General features: G+C 39.0%; 1 protein-coding gene across 2 annotated transcripts in view; it reads left to right on the top strand.

The window, feature by feature from the left end:
* The window catches only part of TRIM33 (tripartite motif containing 33), a 117334-nt gene that overhangs the window by 48282 nt on the left and 47062 nt on the right, over positions 1 to 21990 (top strand). For both annotated transcript variants that reach the window (XM_044914590.1, XM_021690323.2), the window contains exons 2-4: positions 4537 to 4655; positions 5055 to 5199; positions 5364 to 5496. In XM_044914590.1, coding sequence (XP_044770525.1) covers positions 4537 to 4655; positions 5055 to 5199; positions 5364 to 5496 — 397 coding nt within the window. The remainder of the gene's footprint in view (positions 1 to 4536; positions 4656 to 5054; positions 5200 to 5363; positions 5497 to 21990) is intronic.

Here is a 21990-nt window from a genome sequence, read left to right as displayed (position 1 = left end):
CAGGGAGCCCGATGTAGGGCTTGATCCCAGGACCCCGGGATCATGACCTGAGCCGAAGGCAGACGCTTAACGACTGAGCCACCCAGGCGCCCCTCCTTTTCCATGTTCTTATAGTCAGTAGTAGGTTAACCTGTATAAAATTACCAATTTGTAAGTCATAAGTAGTCTAAAATTGGCAGTTTTATATGGTTAAATTGAGTGCTTTATTAGTTCTTGTAGCAATGAGCAGCATTGTTATGTCTGAAAATTTAATTTGCTTTTACTTTTGAATAGTGGTATCATTAGGATATAGATTGCTAAGTTGACTTATTTTCTCTAAAAGCTTTTAAGATTTTTTTTTTTAAAGATTTTATTTATTTATTTGACAGAGAGAGACAAAGCGAGAGAAGGAACACAAGCAGGGGCAGTGGCAGAGGGAGAAGCAGGCTTCCCGCTGAGCAGGGAGCCAGTGCGGGGCTCGATCCCAGGACCCTGGGATCATGACCTGAGCCAAAGGCAGACGCTTAACGCTTGAGCCACCCAGGAGCCCCAAGCTTTTAAAATATTATCCGTTATCTTTTTGCATTGTTTTTTACTAATGAGGTCTGCTGTCAGTCTGATTGTCGTACAATAACTAGCAGTTATTAAGAGTTTTTTCTCCGTCTTTACTATGTTTAGTTGTGGGTTTATTTTTATTTATCCTGCTCAGGACTTGAATTGCAGTCTGAGAGCTCATTTCTTCAGTTCTGAAACTCTTAACCATTATCTTCTTTAAATAGCATCTTACCTCATTTCCTTCATGAACTTCTAGAACTTCTATTTGATGCATACCAGAGTTTCTCATTCAGTTCTTCAGTTTTCTTTTCTTTTGTAGTTCCTTCTCTCTTTATCTCTGTGATGAATCTCTCTCTTCTACTTCATTAATTTCCTTTTCAGTTATCTCTTGCTTACTGTTTAACTTGTGTTTTGAGTTTATTCAGTACTATATTAGAGACAGAGAGAGAGAGAGAGGCAGAGGGAGAAGCAGGCTTCCCGCGGAGCAGGGAGCCCAATGCGGGGCTCGATCCCAGGACCCTGGGATCATGACCCAAGCTAAAGGCAGTCGCTTAACCAACTGAGCCACCCAGGCGCCCCTATTTTTTAGTATTTTTAAAAAAGATTTTATTTATTTGTCAGAGAATGCACAAGCAGGGAGAGCAGCAGGCAGAGGGAGAAGCAGGGACTTGATCCTAGGACCCTGGGATCATGACCTGAGCCAAAGGCAGGCACTTAACCAACTGAGCCACCCAGGTGTCCCAAAGAAGGGGTTTTAAATAAGAACTTGAACTTAGTTAGGGGGACACCTGGGTGGCTCAGTTGGTTAAGCATCTGACACCTGACTTCGGCTCAGGTCATGATTTCAGGGTGGTGAGATCGCCCCATGTTGGGCTCCATGCTCTGCGGGGAGACCTCTGAGGGTGGCTGGAGTCTCAGTAGGCTCTTATTTTCAAAGCAAACATTTATGTAATTTTTAAATTTATTGAATAAATACAGAAGCAGATAGCAAAAAGATCCCTGAAGAAGCTTCAACTCTTTTTGTTTTAGTGGTAAGATACCTTGGCTGCTGGGTAATCTGTCAGGTCTAAGTAGTCTGCCTGGGAATGGGGTTTGCTGATATCTATAGACTTGAACTTATTCCCTCTCATTGGAACTTCTTTCATGCCTTAAATTTCTGAATTCCGAGCTTCAAGAGTGCTTCTCCATTGACACAGGAAAATATTTATGGAAAATAAGAGTCTTTCTGAGGTGTATGTTTCCATTCCTCGTGTACTCTGGGTTGGGTTTCTTTTGCAGTGTTCGTATTATTTTGCTTCTGCATTTCTTAAAATTGCATGTATACTGATTCGTGTGCTCTGTTCCTTCCTTTGCCTTAAGATTTTTGGATATTGTTTTTATCTTCCAAATTCCTTAATATTATTTTAATGGAATAATACTTAGATATAGATGAATTTTTATTGTCATTAACTGTAATGTCCGCTTGCCAGATTGAAGTAATTTTAAGAATCTGAGAATCAGTTTATTGGGTTCAAAAAAACAAAGACTTGCATCAAATTATCCTTTATACAGGTATAATGAACACTTTTATAATATTGTTTCTTGCTCAGAATATCTCTCCATCTTTTGTATCCTTCAACAAAAATATTCCTTCATTTAGATGCTGCAGATTTCTTAACTTTCTCAATATTTCACATATGTATATGTGGACCTTTTTCTATTTTTTATAGCCTTTTTTTTTTTTTTATGTGTGAACTTTGCACTTGCTGTTCTTGGTTTGTATACTGTTCCTTTCCTAGTTGAGTTTGGAGTCACCCTCAGGCTCAGTGATTGACTGACAGGATTGATACGGAAAAACGTTTACTCTCATGGTTGCATTTTATTAGAAGGAGAGAAGAAATAGATTAAAATTAGCAAAGGTGCTTGGTGTGAAGTCCAGGAGAAAATAGGCGCAAGCTTCCAGATGTCTCCTTTCAGTGGAGTTGCGCAGGGGGATGCTTAGTTTTAGAGTAACTATGTCTGACAATATGCAGGAGTATTGCCAATCAGGAAAGCTTACTTGAGCCTCCATGTCTAGGTTTTTATTGGGGAATGGTCATAAAGGGGTGCATTCTCCGTAGAACTCACACCACCTACTGAGACTCTAGCCACCCTCAGAGGTCAAACTGAATACAGCATGGCCCAAGGCCTCAAGCATACAAAAACAGTCTTATCAGGTAGAATATTCCAAGAGTTAGAGGTCATGTCACAGGAGCCATTTGAGGGCTAGTACTGGAGATAGGCCTTCCTTAGGAATGTACAGGATTTGAAGAACCAAGGTCAGCAAAGTAAACTTTCCTGCACACTAGTAGATGAATGTTAATTTTTCAAGACCATGTTTAAGTGTGATCTCTTCAGTGAAAGCTTAATTTATTGTAAGAAGTTAGTTGCTCCCATAGTTTTGCTCCTACAATTACTTATACTTACTTCCTTTGTGGTTTTATTATACTCTGTGTTTCTTGAAAGGCTTGTAACTCAATGCCATCTCAAATACGGAAATATTTATATACCTTTTCCTCCTTTCTCTTTCCCATAGTGTTTCTTCCTTTGATTTGAAAAATTATTTTTATGTATTTCCTTTGAGCAACATCTTTGTACTTTGTATAATAAAAACTATGTTTTGTTTTCAAACATATAACTTTGAGTTTAACAGTGTATATGTCTACTGGGAGACTGATATTCCTACTTAAATTAATTAACTTATTTAGAGTGTGTGTGCACATGAGCGGGGGTGGGGTAAGGGAGTGGGGCAGAGGAAGAGGGGGAGAGAATCTCAAGCAGGCTCCATGCTCAGCATGGAGCCAGTGCAGGTCTGACCTCATGACCCTGAGATCATGACCTGAGTGGAAATCAAGAGTTGGAATGCCCAGTGGACTGAACCACCCAGATGCCCCCCTGATATTCCTACTTTTAGAATGACACTGTATTTAAGTTTCTATTTTCCATTGGAACTACTGTATAAGGTTCTATAATTTGTATACTTAAAACTCTTGGGGATTCTGTTTATATCCTAGTTTATAGTTTTACGTGGTATAAACTATAAAAATTATATACTAGTCTTGAACCCTTTCTTGAAAGTAAGGATTGTATCGTTTATGCTATAAATCTGTGTTGCTGTTTTTTAGTTTTTAACTTCCACAGGTTTATTTCTTCTAATAGATGCTAGATCACTAGGCCGTTCAGGCATATGTGATCTTTCTTCCCACATGAAAGTGAATTCAGGTAGTTCTGAACCAAATCAGAATTTATTAGATGATAGATTGTGTATTTCTATTGCTGCTGTAACAAAATTGCCATTCATTTGGTGGCTTAAAATAACGCACATTTTAATCTTTTACTGTTGTCAGTTTTACTGGGCTACAGTCAGGATGTCTGCTAGAGTCAAAGTGTAGTCAGGTCTGGTTCCTTCTAGAGGCTCTGAGGAGAAAATCCATTTCCTTGTCTTTTTCAGCTTATAGTGGCCACTTGTATTTCTTAGTTTATTGCTTCATCCCCAAAGTACATGACTCCAATCTCTGCTTCCATTGTTCGCCACCTTCTCCTTTTTTGTAGCCTAACCTTCCTCTGTCTCCCTCTTACAAGATGACATTTAGGGCCCATCAAATAATCCAGGACAGCATCTCAAGAGCCTTAATTTAATCATATCTGCAAAGTCACCTTCGCTCTATAAAGTGACACTGACAGGTTCCAAGGATTAAGATCTGAATATCTTTGGGAGCCATTATTTGACTAATACGTTGTAATAAAGCACTTTTGTTTTTCTTTGTTTTTTTTGTATAAATGCTTGTTTTCTCTTCCTAAATAGGGTATCATTTTCCCCCAAAGGAGTAACTCAGTGGATTATTTTACTGAGCTCTTAATGTTCTTCATTTCTTTGATCTTGTTTGTGACATATGAATGAATGCTTTCCATATGGGCATCATGCACAATTTCCTTATTTTTTTCCCAAGGAATATTTTTTAATGTTGTTGTTTTGTGTTGTAGTTGGTGTAATACGGTGCCCAGTATGCCGCCAAGAATGCAGACAGATAGACCTTGTGGATAATTATTTTGTGAAAGATACATCTGAAGCTCCTAGCAGTTCTGATGAGAAATCAGAACAGGTATGCTTCTCAATTTTTCTTTATATTCTTATCTTGATATTGAAATGTAAATAATAAGAAAAATATGTTTGGATAGTTACATAATTTAGGATAGTTCAGGTATAGTTCTCTTTTTCCAATTGAAAGTAAAGGCTCTTTATTCTATATCCTCATATTTAATTAAATGAGATGAAAAGTCATTACTTAAAATTCAAATCTTGTCTGTAGTTTTTGTGTTCTCAGACTTAGATTTTTACTCACTTGAATGTTTGATTGGGAAGGAACACGATTTTATTGAAGATAAATGGAACAAAATAATTTTATTCTAGTCATTTAGTATATTTGAGAGCAAGTCAAAGTTTTTATTTTGTGGATTTGTATTTTGTAAACTTGATGTAAATTATTTATTTCCTCTTTTAGGTATGTACTAGTTGTGAAGACAATGCAAGTGCAGTTGGCTTTTGTGTAGAATGTGGAGAGTGGCTATGTAAGACATGTATTGAAGCACATCAAAGAGTAAAATTCACTAAAGATCACTTGATCAGGAAGAAAGAAGATGTCTCAGGTAAGATAAACAGTTTTAATGATTAATATACTATTAATCTCTCTCTTTTACCTCATAACATTTTTATTTATTCTTCATATGCTTTGGACATCAATATTAATGGGAATTTAGAAAGTTAAATAACAATTTTTAGTTTAAAAAATATATGTTTTATTTTACTGCAGAATCTGTTGGAGCATCTGGTCAGCGCCCTGTTTTCTGCCCTGTACACAAACAAGAACAATTGAAGCTTTTCTGTGAAACATGTGATAGATTGACATGTAGAGACTGTCAGCTATTGGAACACAAAGAACATAGGTACAGAAGTCATAATTGCATAACAAGAAATCTTTAAAATGTTTTGTAAAATTAATTATTATTTAATCCATAGTTTTGTTAGCATTTTCTCAATTTCATATATTTTATTTCTTCAAGATATGTTTCTGATGAATTATTTAATGGTTTCCACGTTCATATATAATTATCTTATGAATATTTGTTAAAAATGTATCATTGCATTTGGGCTTGGAAGAAAGGAGTTGCATTATTTATTTGCTGTGCTTCTGATTCAGATAAGCTTTTTTCAAGCATACTGTGGTTATTTAGGCTCTATGCTGTAATCTAAAAAGGTAATATTCCTGCAGGTATGGCTGATACACATTTCAACATCAAAGCATAACTGTACTTATTTCATGTTCGGTATAAATCCCTTGTTTTTCTACAAACTGTGTAAGTTATGCAAGCAAAGTTACTAATTTTTTAGTACATAACTTTCTATTTCAACCCCACTGTACCCTCAGAGTTCAATAGTATTCGCTTATAACCAGTCTATTACATTTGAACTCTTCTGGAAATGTACTAAAATTTCTAGTCAGGAGTATAACAGTCCTGCAGCAAATTTCCCAGTTTCTTTTTTTTTTTCCCCCCAGTTTCTATTAAATTGTATTATAGTTTAAAAGATGGTCTTGCTTACCCATAGTCCAGCCTTTTCTAAAGTGTTCTTACAATACTTCTGCTGATTTGATGGAAATAGGTTTATGAATCTCCTGCCAAAGAAGAGTAGGTTAAATTGGATTAACCACATTTAAATGTGTTTCTTAACTGTAGGATGTCTTAGTGCTTTTAATTCCTTAAGTTCATTGAAATTTGTTAGAATCCTCTTAAAGAGGGAATACATTAATCCTAATAGCTAACAATTCCTGCATTCGTAGTTTGTGTGAGGCACTTTTCTGAATGCTGCATGTTTGTTTAATTCACACCAGCTATCCATGAAATGTTAGTATTGGTATCATGACTGTTTTAAAGGTGAGGGAGCCTACTTACAGAAATCTGTAAGTTAGTAATCTGTACAGGGTCTCACCGTAAGTAGTAGAGCCTGGGTTTGAATACAGGCAGTTGGATCTATTTTAAGCCTGTATGCTCATTTTCTTCCATATGGTATATAGATACAGACGGAGTATATGGACTCTCTCAGACTTGACGACATAAAAGTAATGATCTTTGTTCTTTTTTTAAATTTTTTTAAAGATTTATTTATTTATTTGAGAGAGCGAGAATGAGAGAGAGAGAGAGAGTACATGAGAGGGGGGAGGGTTAGAGGGAGAAGCAGGCTCCTCGCCGAGCAGGGAGCCCGATGCGGGACTCGATCCAGGGACTCCAGGATCATGACCTGAGCCGAAGGCGGTCGCTTAACCAACTGAGCCACACAGGCGCCCAAGAATTTTTTTTTTTAAAGATTTTATTTATTTATTTGAGACAGAATGAGAGAGAGAGAGAGAGAGCACATGAGAGGGGGGAGGGTCAGAGGGAGAAGCAGGCTCCCTGCCAAGCAGGGAGCCCCATGCAGGACTCGATCCAGGGACTCCAGGGTCATGACCTGAGCTGAAGGCAGTCGCTTAACCGACTGAGCCACCCAGGCGCCCCTGATCTTTGTTCTTTTTTACTGTTCTATAGAACATTTGTTTAGAACTGCTACTGTAAACTTTTGTAACCATAATTTGTTCCCAAATGTTTCATCCTACCTGCAAGTTGGCTAATGTTACACTTGTACCAATGTACATTGTACCATTGATTGTTTTGTAATAATCTCAATAAGACATTAGATCATCATTCTCACAGCTGCAGTCGGTCAGATCTTTGAGCATTTGGGTTACTTACGCTTTTTAAATTGTTGGTGAGGAGCAAAAAGAGAAGGAAGATGGCATCCTTTTTGCCATGAAAGAATAGCTTCAACTGTCCTTCCCTCAAAGTTTAACCCTGCCTGATCCTTCTTTTTCCTTTACCATTTTCCTTTGCCACTTAGTTTCAAGTCCTAATCATCTCTTGAATGTTTTCTCTCTTTTCTTTAGCCCACACTGTATTTTTTCCAGGATAGACTCTTACAGAACTCATGTCATTGCACTGTTGTTTGTTTATTTGTTTGTTTGTTTCTTTCATCTATCTATTTCTGAATGAATGAATGGGAGGGAGAGGGGGAGAGAGAATCTCAATCAGGCTCCACGCCCAGCCCAGTACAGAGCCTCACATGGGACTTGATTTCATGACCCTGAAATCATGACCTGAGCTGAAATCAAGAGTTGGACGCTTAACTGATTGAGCCACCCAGGAGCCCCTGTCCCTGCACTTTAAAACCCTAGGTTCCTATTACTACAGCACACTTAAGAGTTGATCTTCCTGCTCTGAGTTTTACCTTGTCAAATTCATTCTGTCCACATTGTTGCCAGGATTATTTTGTTAAAATAGAGTCCCTCCTCATCCCTCACTCCCCTTTTAAAACACTTCTCAGTGGTTGCCCCATAGCTAAAGTTTCAAGTGTTCAACATAGCATACATTATTGAATCGTACTAGTCTTTTCTCTTCATCATCTATACCAAGTTAGGAAACAGCCCACAAGACTACCTTCATTTCTGACATCAACTGCAGAGTTTAATAAAAACCCTGGTGGGAAAATAGCATGCAGTTCAGCTCATTGATATGATTTGTTATTACCATCTCCAATTTAGAGCCTTTTAAACAGGATGCTGTCTGTTCACCTTGGAACTGTTATCCATGAACCAAATAGTTTGCATCCCTTCTCTCTCTCTTAAATTTAAATTTAGTAGTTTATTCAGTTTTGAAGTGTAGTTGACAACCAAGCAGCTGTTTTTTGGTTCTCAGAGAGCTAGCTGTTCATAGGGCACTGCCCATATGATTCAAAACCTTGAGTGGTTTTAAAGTCATCATTAGGGGTAAAAGGGGCTATTTGCTCATAAATACAATAAATAACTCTTAGCATCCTGCTGGTCATATGTTCCTGAACAAACCATTTCTATTTTATACAGAATTCTTCTAGGCACTGCCTTCCTTTTATTTATTTGAGAGAGAAAGAGAGAGCACAAGCAGGGCGAGTGGCAGAGGGAGAAGGAGAAGCAGACTCCCTACCAAGCAGGGGGCCAGATGCGGGGCTCGATCCCAGGACTCTGGGATCATGACCTGAGCTGAAGGCAGACACTTACCTGACTGAGCCATCCAGGCTCCATGGGCACTGCCTTCCTTACTAGAATGTTCTCTCTTGCCCAAGACATTGTGTGTGTTTCATGTTGCAGAGTTATACTATGTCCTTCAGTCATAGTCAGTCTCACTTAATGCCCAACAGCAAGTTATTAATTTTCTCTCAAGTGGCATATATTTTAGCATGGTATCCAGAATTTTCTAGTCCAAAATCCCAATGGTTGTTGCTTAGTGGCACTCATTGGCTTTTGCCATAAGCTCTAGTCCACATAAATACGTGTTGCTGACAGTCCCCAAATCATGTCCAACTGTGTGTCATAGGGGCCCAAGAGCATCGGGAGACAGGCTACTTTTTGCAGATGAGATATGGCCTACCTTTGTTCAGGATCCCATTCAAATACAGCCTTCTTTTGGATAGTTGTATTGATTGGTGCTACTAATATTCCCAGATGTGGAACATGTGTCCTTCAGAATTCAAATATACCACCAAATGTTGGGCTTCTTGTTTAGTTTTAAGGATAGGTGGCAAAAACAATTTATTTTTCTTTACCTGTGAAATGTCAAGGTTTGTACCTGACTAGGTTATTCCTAAGAATTTTACCAGTTTGGGCAGGTCCTTGGACCTGGTGGATTTATTAACAGCTTCTTTTGATCATATATGTCCTTCTTGCATTTAAGTCAATCGTACCTTTATCTTTAGTTTGTGATCTTATCATGGTATCATCAAGATAGTGTATCCCTTCTAAGTGCCTTATACCACTAAGCTGGTGAATTTAAGTAACCCTTTGGCAATATAGTAAATATAAATTGGGATCCTTCCATGTGAAGGAAAATTGTTGTTGGCTTTTTTGAGGGGATCAAGGCAGAAAAATAAAAGTTGCAGGGTCAGTTACTGAGTATCATTCTCTTTTAGCCTACTATGTATTTTTTTCTACTATTGAAATCATATCAGGGACTGCTGATGTTATGGGGCACTACTTTATTCAAGCTTTATAATAGTCTACTGTTAGGGGTTGATGAGCCATCCACTTTTTTCACAGGCTACATATACATTTTTTCACAGACTACATATACATTGTTATTATTCAGAGAATTCTGTCTCAAATTAATTTTTGTGGGCTCAGACAGTTTCAGTGGTTCTCATTTTAGCATGTCTACTCAAGACTGGCCTTAAGGTGGAATTTATTTATATGCCTTCTGTTTTACAGTACCAGTCAGACATAATACCCATCCCAGTAATACAGTCACGTAAAGGAGATGTTACCACTTCACAGAAAGTCTGTTCTGACATTCCAACTTTCATCCAAATTTTTACCTTAATCCTGTTAACTATTGCTTCTCCTCCCAATCTAATTGTAGCTCCCCATTAGGACTTCCAACAGATTTTAGAATTATAGTGCACTGGGCTGTCATGTTAAGGAGTCCCAGAAATGTCTCTTATCCACTCCCTGGCTATTTTACCCACATAAGTGCATATTACCTTGGTTCTCCAGTTGGGGGTTGAACCAGAAGACCCTTGCCTCTCCTTCAGTCTTCAATTTGATTAATTTATAGGTCAGTCACCCCTGCTAATTTCAGGTCAGGTTTTTCACTGTCTTCTTTGTCCTTGGCTTTTAAAATTTCTCTAAACTGGGGTAAATACAGCAGAGTTGTTTAGGGCCCTTTAATTTGGGGAGCAGCAGTAACTCTCATGTCCACCCAACCTCTAGTCATGCTACATTAAGATTTTTGTTTCAACCCCATCAATATCTGTTTTTATTCATCCTTTTTTTTTTTTTTTTAAAGATTTTATTTATTTATTTGACAGAGAGACCGCGAGAGAGGGAACACAAGCAGGGGGAGTAGGAGAGGGAGAAGCAGGCTCTCCGCTGAGCAGGGAGCCCGATGCAGGGCTTGATCCCAGGACCCTGGGATCATGACCTGAGCTGAAGGCAGACGCCTAACGACTGAGCCACCCAGGCGCCCCTCATCCCATTTTTTAATAGCCATCTGAAGATTTCCATCCTGCTGTGTTAAATCTTGACTCTTCCCTTTGTTTCTCCCTATTTTCTCAAGAATCTCTCTAATTTTCTTAGCACCTGTAAGGCGCATATTGGGAATCTGAGAAAATAGATCTGATAAGGCTTTTCAGGTTGTTGCTAAATATTGCAGCGGTAAGGTTACATGGGGAGCCCATGTAAAAGAGTCCCCCTTAATCACAGTATTTACTATAACTTCAGTAAGAGGCCTACTCAGTAGGTGAATATCCTGGTTTTCATAGTGCCAATCCAGCATGGCTTGCATAAGAAGTGTGTGGGGAATCTCCACATTTATAGGAGGACAATCCTCTTCCTTTGTTTCAGGGTCAACAAATTTTATGGGATCATTTATCTAGTCTACTGGGTTAGCTGTCCCCTTGGGAATGACCTCCTGTGTGTCTGAATTATGTATAGCCATCTTTGGTTATTCACTAGTGAGTTGTGGGTCCTGCATCAGCTCAGACGTTGCTCTTCTATTTTGCACCATTCAGAACCAGTGATACTGCTTCTAGATAATCACTCTCAACAATATTTTAGTATAGGTTTTTCTTCCAGAAGCATTGACCTACAAAATGAGACATTCCTTTGCATATACTCTGATTTCATTAGTTTCTTGGTTTTGTCTTTTCCTCAACCTGGACTACATTCTGTGACCAGAGGTCATTGAGGTACTCTCTGTTTTCCCAGAGTACTTTTTCCCTTTGGAGTGACCCTGAGACTAGCAGTGGCCATAGTTCAGACTAGCTGAAACCTAAGCTTTGCCCACTGTCAGTATCTGTCCCAACACACTGTTCATTTTAGCTATTGCAGAATCAGTAACCAAAGGATTGTATAATTAACTTGTTTCTTACTGGTTTGCATTTCCTTATTTATCCAGGGAGTCAACTCCTAGGAAGTTGGGTCTACCTTTCTCAATTCCATTGATAACTTACCTCTAGTAAATTCAGCTGCAGTTTCATACCATGAGTGACTAGGTAGTCATCCAGGAATCAAAGGTTCATAAACCCCTGTTTTTTCATCCTTCCTCTTCCCAAACCACATGAGTCAGGATCGTTCTAGTGACTCCCATTTCTGATACCAACTATGAAGTTAGAGAACAATGCACAAGTGCCCCCTCACCATTGACACCAAGTGCAGAATTTTAGGAGCACCCAAACCACCCCTTTTTTTTTTGAGAGAGATGAGAGAGCGAGTGCACGCGCACGGAAGGAGGGACAGAGGAGAGGGAGAGAGACAATCCCAGTGCAGCAGGGCTTTATCTTACAACCCTGAGATCATGATCTTAGCTGAAATCAAGAGTCGGACATTTGACTAGCTGAGCCACCCAGGTGCCCCGCAGACCACCCTTCTGACACCCACTGTAAGCTGAGGATTTCCTGAGGCTACTGTCAGATTCAGTAATTTGCTGAAATTGTTAGGTAATTTGCTAGAACTCACTGAAAGCTGTTATACTGAAAGGATAGTGAAAGGATACAGATTAAAGTCATTCAAATGAAAGATGTATGGTGCAAAGTCTAGGAGTGTTCCAAATGTGGAGGTTCCAGTTGTCTTCTCTCAGTGGAATCTTGGGCATAATTAACTCCTCCCAGCAATGATGTGTGACAGTATGCATGGACTATTGGCAACCCAGGGGGCTCGTCTGACCCTGGGTATCTAGAATTATAAAAATTATAAAATTTATTAAAAAATCTTTAAAGATAATTGCTTCATATTATAGTGATAAAGATGATGAACTCTGATGTGTGTGTGCCTGTGTATCTTTTTTTTTTTTTTTAAGATCTTTTTATTTTAGAGAGAGAGAACATGCACGCGAGTGAGGGGATGGGCAGAGGGAGAGAATCCCAAGCAGACTCCCTCCTGAACATGGAGTCTCATGTGCGGCTCAGTCTCATAACCCTGAGATCATGACCTGAGCTGAAACGAGTGGGACACTTAACTGATGAGCCATCCACGCACCCCTTATATATATATATATATTTTTTTTTTTTTTTTTGGGGGGGGGGGGAGAGCGTGCACACAGGTAGAGGGGAGGGGCGGAAGAGAGAGAGTCTTAAGCAGGCTCCCGCGGAGCCCAATGTGGAGCTTGATCTCATGACCCTGAGATCATGACCTGGGCCAAAATCAAGAGTTGGATGCTTAACTTAACTGAGCCACCCAGGTGCCTCTCTGCATCTTTTAAATGCAGAAAATGTAGTACCAACTTTAGAAGCTGGCTGTAGGGATTGAATGAGAATTTTACCTATAAAGTGCTTAGCACAGTAAGTACTCAGTATCAGTTTAGCTATTTCAAGCTGTTATTACTAACATTGTGACCTATACATTTTCTTTTTTCTCTTTTTTTAAAAACATTTTATTGAAGTTGTTGGTGTTTATGTCTTTATTCTTTATGGCCTTGGATATTGTTCTCAAAAAGGAAAACAGCTATAGAACTTTATGAAATTTTGTACAGTTTTGAACATTACATAGTTTCTAGCTCTACCATGGGGTTATCCCACCTCCCTCTATAATTCTATTCACAGTAAATGAATAAAATAAGTATAGACTTAAAAAAAAAATCAAAATGAGAGAAGAGACACCAATGGATATGTCAGTGTATTTTTCAAAAGCTGGGAAATGGATTGAATATATGGTGGATCTGATGGTAATTGACCTAGTAGAGTTCTGCCAACCCAAGGGCAGGCAGAAAGGAGATATATAAAGGAAGCTATGTGATTTAATTCCTAGAAACCTGTTAAAGTTCAGGATTTAGAGTCGATAGGTATAGAAGTTGGGCTTACTCTCTTTGGCGATATTAGGTCTAGATGGAGAGTGGGGATGAGGTACATGGGAGGTTAAATGTAAGTCTTCATTAAACTGTGGGACCTTCACTTTCCCTGACTTGCTTCCAGAGTGCCAGTAGTGACTTTTTTTTTTTTTTTTTAATTATCCCTTGCTATCCTCCTCTCTGGAATTACAGAGGCCTTTTCATTCTTTGGAGAAAGTGATCAGAAAAGACCTCTAAATGTTAAGTGAAGCCTACCAGTTCGTAAGTTCTGCTCTCACACATGACTCTAAGCAGTTTTTTTTTTTAAGTGTATTTAAATGTGAATGGATGAAAGGATCATCTGACATTTGAATAGAGCCACCCTCACGTGCCATATGCCATACATTGTGGGCTATGTTGAGAATTCTTAACTCTTCCCTCTCTTGTCTGCTTCAAATATAGAGACTGGAAAAGCTAAATATTTCCTTTCTCAGCATTCCTGGCATTTGGGTAGCTCTGATCCCCAGTTTATTCCCATAAATTATAAGTGGAATTCTGCTTAGTTTGTGATTTTTTTTTTTTTTAAGTTTTTATTTATTTATCTGACAGAGACACAGCGAGAGAGGGAACACAAGCAGGGGGAGTGGGAGAGGAAGAAGCAGGCTTCCCGCTGAGCAGGGAGCCCGATGCGGGGCTCAATCCCAGGACCCTGGGATCATGACCTGAGCCGAAGGCAGACGCCTAATGACTGAGCCACCCAGACGCCCCTTAGTTTGTGATTTTTAAAAGGGACAAATGTTGCTGGTGTCAGCTTTTTCCCAGCTTTTTCCTTCCTTGAATTAGGATGTGATGCCTGGTACTGTGACACCATTATATGCACATGAAGGTAAAGCCAAGATCATCTCAGAGATTGTGGCTTTGATGTTGTTCAACTAACACCATTAGCTACATCTGGTCTTGTTATATGAGTCTTTATTGGTCACTACAGCTGTACACATTTCTGGTTAATACAGCCACCCACATGAAAAAGACCAAGACACTGAATAAAAGGGCCATGAAGGGCATAAGATAATATAGGAACAAAAGGAAATGTAAAATCAAACAAAATTATGACATCCTTAAAGATATGACAAGCTACTGGTCACAAAATAAGGATAGAATCTTTGAAAAAGTAATCATTAAAAGAAGAAAGAACTGTTAGAAGCATGATAGCTGAAATAAAAAATTAATAGGTTTTGTAAATAAATTCTAGTTAGTCTCCTAGAAAATAGAGCAAAAAGAGAAAAGACAGATAAGAAAATTACAAGATACCAACAGCCAGCATAGAAGAAGAAATGATCAAATAAGTAATACAAGAAACTCTCCTAAGAACCTAGAGTTGCCAGTCTGAAATGACCTATTTAGTGCCGAGTACATTGATTGTAAAAAAAAAAAAAAAGACCCACAAAAAAGTATATCTCACCATAAGATGACAGTATGCTATGGATTAAAATGAAGATCAGAGTTTCCGAAGTAGGCGACATGTAATGAAATGGGAATCTAAATAGGATCTTTTAAAATAGCAATACCAGGAGACAGAAGATGCTGGAACAGTGATTTCAAAAGTTGGGAGCTGAGAGGGAAAGATTTTCAATAGATTTCTATAGCTAATAGCTAGATTTCTGTAGCTAAATTATTATTATTATTATTATTATTTTTTTTAAAGATTTTATTTATTTGCGAGAGAGAGAGAGTGAGTGAGAGCACAAGCCATGAGGCGGGTGGGAGCGGGGAGAGGCAGAGGGAGAAGCAGACTCCCTGCAGAGCAGGGAGCCCGATGCGGGACTTGATCCTGGGACTCCAGGATCATGACCTGAGCCGAAAGCAGTTGCTTAATCAACTGAGCCACCCAGGCGCCCCGCTAAATTATTATTTTTTTCAAGATTTTTTTTTTATTTTTAAGTAATCTACCCCCAAAGTGGGGCTCGAATTCACAACCCCAGGATCAAGAATCACTCCACTGACTGAGCCAGCCTGGTGCCCCTTCTGTAGCTAAATTATTAATGTGAGAGTGAGCTGTAGACATTTTTCAGCATGCAAGGAGTCAGAAACTGCCTCCCATGCACTTCTTTCTGGAGTGCTATTAGAGAATGTGATCCACAAAAATGTTAGTCAACCAGAAAATAAATGGTGAATTGTGAATGAATTCTGGAATGCCCAGAATGACATCTATACAGTAGCTAGTTTAACTGAAGCATTAGAGTGAGGATATCTCCAGGGAAAAAAAAATGAAAAAATGGAACCACTTCTAATATATTTGGTATTGTTAGGTCATTTAAAAAATAATATTGACAAATTTTTGACATATCTGGTGGAAAATGAGATTCATTAGGGATTGGTAAAAGTTAAACAAAGGAGAACAGAGGGCATTCATTAATTCCAAAGGAAAAAGTTCTACAAAAAATGAAATTATTCTAATTACACTCCTTGGCTTATCATTGGACAGTATTTACATAGTCATTTATTCAACAAATAATTGCATGCCTACTGAGTGCTAGGCATGGTATATTTCATTGAACAAAATAAACTTATTGTCCACAAGGACCTGATTTTTATTAAGAGTCAAACAAATAGTAAATATATCAGATGCTGATGGTTACAGAGAAAAATAAAGCTGGGAAGTTGGGACAGGGTATGTGGATGTGTCTTTTTGTTTTAAATAGGGTAGTTTCAAAAGGTTTCCATGATGAGGTAGACTTTGAGTAGAGACTGAAGGAAGAATGGGAGCAACCCTGCTTAAACTTGGCAAGCCAGGGGAGCATGTTTCAGATAGAGAAAGCAACTGGCAAGGGCCAGAGATAGTAGCGTACTTGACTTCATTGAGGAGCTACATAGTCTGAATGCGATGAACAAGGGGAAGATTGGTATCGGATGAGGTCAGAGGGGCAGAAAGGGCCAACTTACTGAGTGCTTTGTAGGCCATTGTAAGAATGCTGGCTTTTAGTCTAAAGCTTTTGAGTAGTGGAATGATTTGACTATTGTTTTAAAATGATACTGCTGTCTGTAGTGAAGAGACATTAAAGGAGCACAAAGAATTAGGAGATTAGGGGCGCCTGGGTGGCTCAGTTGGTTAAGCGACTGCCTTCGGCTCAGGTCATGATCCTGGAGTCCCAGGATCGAGTCCCGCATCGGGCTCCCTGCTCAGCAGGGAGTCTGCTTCTCCCTCTGACCCTCCCCCCTCTCTTGCTCGCTCTATCTCATTCTCTCTCTCAAATAAAAAATAAATAAATAAAAAAAAAAGAATTAGGGGATTAGTTAGGAGGCTGTTTTCAGTAATTTACACAAGACAGTGGTGGTGTAGCCTGAGTGCTAACATTGGAGATAGTAAGATGTGATCAAATTCTACACATAGTTTGAATTTGGATTTGATGCCTGAAACTGGGATATATGGATTTGCTGATGTATGAGTTGTATGAGTTAGAGGGGTATAACTAACACCAAGATTTTTGGCTTTCAGGTTACTAAGAGTAAGTGGAAGGATAGGATTGAATTTACTAAAGTGGAGAAGACTGTGGGAAGACATGGTTTGTTAGGTGTTTCTAGGGAATTGGTAGTCAAGTTTTGGCCATATTAAATTTGAGATCTTAAAATAATATAAACACCAACTACTTTAGTGATAAAATTAGATTGGGCATGATAAAAGTAAGGGAGATGGTAGTATAAATGTTGAATTCTCCACTATCTAAAGTTGATAAAACTCTGGGGCACCTGGCTGGCTCATTGGTAGAGTATGTGACTCTTGATCTCAAGGTTATAAGTTCGAGTCCCACATTAGGTGTACTGATTACTTAAAAAAATAAAATCTTAAAAAAAAAAAGTACCTCTGATACAAATAATACATCTGTACGTCTGAAACAAATAATACATTATATGCTTAAAAAAAAAAAGAAGAAGATAGCAGGAGGGGAAGAATGAAGGGGGGGAAATCGGAGGGGGAGACGAACCATGAGAGACTATGGACTCTGAAAAACAAACTGAGGGTTCTAGAGGGGAGGGGGGGTGGGAGGATGGGTTAGCCTGGTGATGGGTATTAAAGAGGGTACGTTCTGCATGGAGCACTGGGTGTTATACGCAAACAATGAATCATGGAACACTACATCAAAAACTAATGATGTAATGTATGGTGATTAACATAACAATAATAAAAAAAAGAAAAAAGAACTAACTCATTTGAGATGATAAAAGGTTAAAAAAAAAAGTAAAATTGATTTAAACTATTTAGGCCTATCATTTTAGAAGACATCCCATAGACCTGCCCCCATCCTCACAGGAGAGAGGTTCCTCACATTTACTGTGCCTTCTCAGATCTCCTCTGTTCCATGAATTCTCAGCATGGAGCAAGATGGAACTTACACATTTGGAGGAGTGAGTTTGTTTCTCCTGAAATACGGGTCATGAGTAAACTTGCGGTTCCTTTTTTTTTTTGGTGAGTAAAGCGATAGAAGTTTATTAAGTGAAGATACAGAAAAAGCTCTTTTTTTTTTTTTTTTAAGATTTTATTTATTTATTTGAGAGAGAGAGAATGAGAGACAGAGAGCATGAGAGGGAGGAGGGTCAGAGGGAGGAGCAGACTCCCTGCCGAGCAGGGAGCCCGATGCGGGACTCGATCCCGGGACTCCAGGATCATGACCTGAGCCGAAGGCAGTCGCTTAACCAACTGAGCCACCCAGGCGCCCCAGAAAAAGCTCTTAAGAGTGAGAGGGATCCCACAGATTCTAAGACCACACAATTCTGACTCTTCTTCCTTTATGTGGGGTGAAGATGTGGTTGACTTGATAGAATTTCTTCTCCATTAACAGATTATAAGAGGAAGCCCCAGGCCCCACCCTTCTTTACCACCATTTGTACCTCTCCATCATTATTTGCTTTAAATTTACTAGGACTAGCATTACCATGTTCTTTATCCCTGTTTGTCACCTAAGAAAAGTCCCACATTCCTAGGTTTCCCTCATCTGCCATAATTTAATTCCCGTAATGCTCTGCATATGACAGTTATGTCTCTCTGCCACTTTTTTCTCTGGGATTCATGGTTGTCATCAGCAGGATCTCTTTATCTTCAATCTCTTTTTAAATCCTCTTCTGTGCCTTCTCTGCTGTAGTGGAAACAGAGCTCCAGGACACTGCTTCCCCTGCAGCCCTCTTAATTGGTGGCTGTTTTTTCTTTGATATTTCATGTATCACTGGACCTGGAGATATGTAGCTATTCTCGTTGTTATTTTTAGACCATTCTTCCTCCTTCCTCCCTAAAAATCTCTAAACTTTAATCTTACATCATCATTCCTATTCCTCATTGGTGCTATCATATAAAAACCCATGGGTGATTCAACTTCATCCCTTAAACAGTTTCTAACTCAGAGGTCATCTGTAGGTACTACTGTTGTCTTAATTCCCAGCAGTTTTGATCCTTCAGACATAGTCTTTGTGTTCTTTGAACTTCTTTCTAAAGTTTGTGTCCTTTACATTGCCAGTCACATCCATAATTGTATTCTAGACCTTGGCATTTCCAATAATTATATTCAATTTCACACATTCCTCTCTCTGACCACATCTCATCATTCTAGCTCATTCTGCTTAGTATCAGACTTCCAGTTTTTCACCACTCAGTGACTTTTATTATAATCCATTGATAGTACTATTTTTTTTTCCACTTTACCTCAGTCCATAATTTATGTTTTCACTTAACCCTTTTCCAGTTTAATTTCAGTCTAATCATTTTCACTCCGTCACATTTAGCTTTGACTCCTGAATCCCACTTGGTCGAGGTCTCTAGGTAAAACCGCAGTCTTGATTAAACCCAGCTTTCCTTCCATCATGCTTTGCTTATGCAGCTGAACATCATGACACCAACTGGTCTTATTCTCAGTTCATGACCACTTACCTCAAATAGACTCTTAATGTTACCTGGCAGTCATACTGTGCATTAACGCTGTTTCCTGTCAACATTTCATTGTTCATCCTCACTCCCAGATATTGGCAATGCTTCCTACTTCATTGAGAAAACTGAAGCAATACAAAGAGAACTTCTGCGGACTTCCTTTACCACATCTACTTGTCTACCAAGCAGTTGCACCCACATTTTTCATTTCTCTGTTATCTTAGTTGAATTCTCTTCCTCTATGAAGCCAGTTTCTCTCCTTATACACTTAGATTCCATCTCATACAGCCAAGGAAATTGCTTCAGCAGTTTGGCTTTCTCTGCTGATGTCAGTTTTTCACTCTAGCAGTTATTCCCACCAGTATTTTAATATTCTGCTATTTTTTCTTCCATCTTTAAAAAATGAAAGAAAATGTAAAACTTCTCTTTAATCCACTTTCCCAGCGGGCAGCTGTCCCCGTTCCTCTTTGCGGCAAAATATTTTGAAAGGATTATTTATAATCATGATCTCCTGATTTCTCTTGTCCCATGCTCTCTGTCAACATTTTACCAACATTGTTCTTTTCAAGGTCACCAGTAACGATTGCATTACTAAATCTAGAGGTCATTACTTGGTCATCATCTTAATACTTGACACATCAGCAACATTTTTTTTTTTTTAAAGATTTTATTTATTTATTTGACAGAGAAAGACACAGCGAGAGAGGGAACATAAGCAGGGGGAGTGGGAGAGGGAGAAGCAGACTCCCTGCCGAGCAGGGAGCCCGATGCGGGACTCGATCCAGGGACTCCAGGATCATGACCTGAGCCGAAGGCAGTCGCTTAACCAACTGAGCCACCCAGGCGCCCCATCAGCAACATTTGACATAGTTGATCATTCCCTTAATACATGTTATTTACTTGGCTACCAAGAGACCACATTCTTTTAGTTTGCCTCCTACCACACTGATTACTTCTCAGTTTCATTTGCTCATTTTCCTTCATCTCTTAATGTTGGATGTGCCAGGCATTACTTCATTATCTGCAGCTACAGATTTATGGCTTTAAATACCATCCATATGCTGATGATGTCCAAATTTCTATTTCTAGCTCAGTACTCTTCTCCTGAACTTTCAGATTTGTCTATTCTATAAACTGTAACATCTCTTCTTGAGTGTCTGCTTTCTCAAATATAATATATCCAAAATAGAACTGATCACTTCAGATCTTTTTCACTGGCAGCCTTGCCCTATCTCAGTTTGTGGCAGTTGCATTTTTCCCACTACATAAGCCAGAAATCTTGGCACTATCGTTGATTCCACTGTTTTCTTATACCCGAACTCAAACTTATCAGAACATCTTTTTGGGGGCGCCTGGGTGGCTCAGTCAGTTAAAGCGGCTGCCTTTGGCTCAGGTCATGATCTCAGCGTCCTGGGATCGAGTCCCACATCAGGCTCTGTGCTCAGCGGGGCGAGACTGCTTCTCCCTCTCCCTCTGCCTGCCTGTCTGCCTTCTTGTGATCTCTCTCTCTCTCTCTCTTGTCAAATGAATAAATAAAATCTTAAAAAAAAAAAATCGTCTTTTTGGTTCCCCCTTCAAAATCTATCCCTGAATCTCAAAATTTCTTACTATCTCATTGCTCTTAGCTCCATTGCTACCAAGCTGGTCTCAGACACCATCATTTCTGGCCTGGATGACTGCCTTCGTCCCCAAAGTCATCCCTGTGCTTGTAATATTGCCCTCCTTCAGTTTGTTCTTAATTACTAGAACAGTCTCATGTCAGACTCACTCCCTGCTCAAAACCTGCAGTGGCTCTCCACTTTGTCAGAGTAAAAGTCAGATTCCTTATAGTGGCCTATATGCTCATATTTCATCTACTACTGCTCTCCCCCCCAGTCTGGCTTTTGTTGTTTCTAAAACATGGCAGAGATGCTGCCACCTCCCTGCTTTCTCTACCTGGGACACTGTTGGTCCACTTATTTGCATACTGAACTTCCATTTATCTGTCAAGTCTGCTTAAATGTAACTGTCAACAGGATCTACTCTGATCACTGTATTTAAAATTGCAATTTGTCCCTTTACCCCAATTCTCCTTATCCTGTTTTAGTTTTTTTATATTGCACTTACCACTTTCTAAGTATGTTCTTAATTTACAAACTTATTTTTTGTGTTTTTCTCATTAGAATATAAACTTCATGAAGATAGGCATTTGTTTTATTCATGGTGTCCCAAGAGCCTAGACTGGTATTTGACACACATTTAGACATTTCATCTATTCAGCAAATACTTATTAATTTAGATATAGGAAAAAAAGAGGTGGTAGACCTGCCTGAATATAGGAGTTGTCAGTTATATCTGTGTATTTTCATAGAAATCAGTTTTTAATTGTATAAATAGTTGAGGGCTGCTTGTTCTGTTTCTTAATTGGAGGCCCTTGCTCTTTCTTTTTAATATTTAAGTAATTTCTACACCCAACCTGAGGTTTGAACTCAAGACCCTGAGATCAAGAGTCACATGCTCCTCCAACTCAGCCAGCCAGGTGTGCCCCATGGAGGTCCTAGCTTTTTAAATTGGAATGTTTAATTCCATCCTATTTATCTATCTGTCTGTCTGTCTGTCTATCTATCTATCTATCTATCTATCTATCTATCTATCTATCTATCTATCTA

The sequence above is a fragment of the Neomonachus schauinslandi genome, chromosome 4 (assembly GCF_002201575.2).
Source record: "Neomonachus schauinslandi chromosome 4, ASM220157v2, whole genome shotgun sequence".
NCBI classification, from domain to species: Eukaryota; Metazoa; Chordata; class Mammalia; order Carnivora; family Phocidae; genus Neomonachus; species Neomonachus schauinslandi.
Note: the sequence above shows the minus strand (reverse complement) of the source record. Positions and strands in the feature narration are given on the sequence as shown.